Source organism: Penaeus monodon, chromosome 32 (genome assembly GCF_015228065.2).
Source record: "Penaeus monodon isolate SGIC_2016 chromosome 32, NSTDA_Pmon_1, whole genome shotgun sequence".
NCBI classification, from domain to species: domain Eukaryota; kingdom Metazoa; phylum Arthropoda; class Malacostraca; order Decapoda; family Penaeidae; genus Penaeus; species Penaeus monodon.
The window spans coordinates 11,128,398-11,129,496 of NC_051417.1; the positions used below are offsets into that span (position 1 = coordinate 11,128,398).

Below are 1,099 nucleotides of genomic sequence, written 5' to 3' on the forward strand. Positions count from 1 at the left end.
TTTACTCTTCCTGCTAATATTTTTGGTATACTATGTACATTCCTTTAATGATAATCACTAATAGAAAACATACTTTTGTTTCCAAACAATAGTTTCCTCTATTTCAAATTATGCCTGATAACAACACACAAAAATGTCTGCGGTCATATTAGTCACCATAACAATCAAGCACTTCACAAAGATATGCTACAATTGCCACAACAGTGTTACAATTACTAAATAAAAGGCATCTTTTATTTCCCTTATCTCTCATTACTGTAGCAAGTCACATCTGCTTGTCACATACTTTCTCGGAAGAAATTCTATCTTTATAGGATAATAGGCACATTAGGTAAGGTAAATATTCCTTGACTTTATTTAAGCAGCTACCATTTCCCCATCTTAATATTTGCTCCTGGAAAGTAACTTGTCAAACATATTTTAACCAACCAAAAACATTAACAATATCAATTATCACCTTCTCTAGGAAAACATCGCGTTTAGTCATCTTTCTGACAGCGGTAAGTGTATCCTGCACAATACCCATGACAGGTTTGTTGGCCTGTGGGGTGATGATCATGCGAGGTGTCACGTGAAGGTTTTCAATCTCTGCTCTCGTTTCCATGCTCTGCGGCACGTGAAGATTCATCTCATCCCCGTCAAAATCAGCGTTGTAAGGTGACGTTACCGACAAGTTCATTCGGAAAGTGGACCATGGTAGCACCTATTTAGAAATTACCTTTATCAGTATGAGCAAAATTTAGAATGTACTCTAGAAATAAAACACTTAACTTGCATCCATTACATCTCAACCTTACTTTATACATATAAAGAACTAATAAGAAATATAAACAGTTAACAGACCTTCACTCTGTGGCCCATCATAGACATTTTATGCAGAGTTGGCTGTCGGTTGAAAATAACCAAATCACCATCTGTGATATGCCTTTCCACCTTGTAGCCACACTGCAGATGGAGATCAGAGGGCTTGGGGTGATACCTCAGGTCAATACGTGCTCCATTGTCACGGACAATGTATTTGGCACCAGGATATTGGTTGTTTCCTCTCTTTACAAGTTCCATCATTCTGAAAGATTATTCTTGTTTATTATATATGTCA

At 36.9% G+C, this 1,099-nt stretch overlaps 1 protein-coding gene across 1 annotated transcript in view; it reads right to left on the reverse strand.

Moving 5' to 3' along the window:
• The window catches only part of LOC119593499 (DNA-directed RNA polymerase II subunit RPB1-like), a gene marked incomplete in the record, with an annotated part of 11,004 nt that overhangs the window by 5,511 nt on the left and 4,394 nt on the right, over positions 1-1,099 (reverse strand). Inside the window, 2 exon segments of the mRNA XM_037942449.1 lie at positions 458-703; positions 844-1,066. Of these exon segments, the coding sequence (XP_037798377.1) occupies positions 458-703; positions 844-1,066 (469 nt within the window).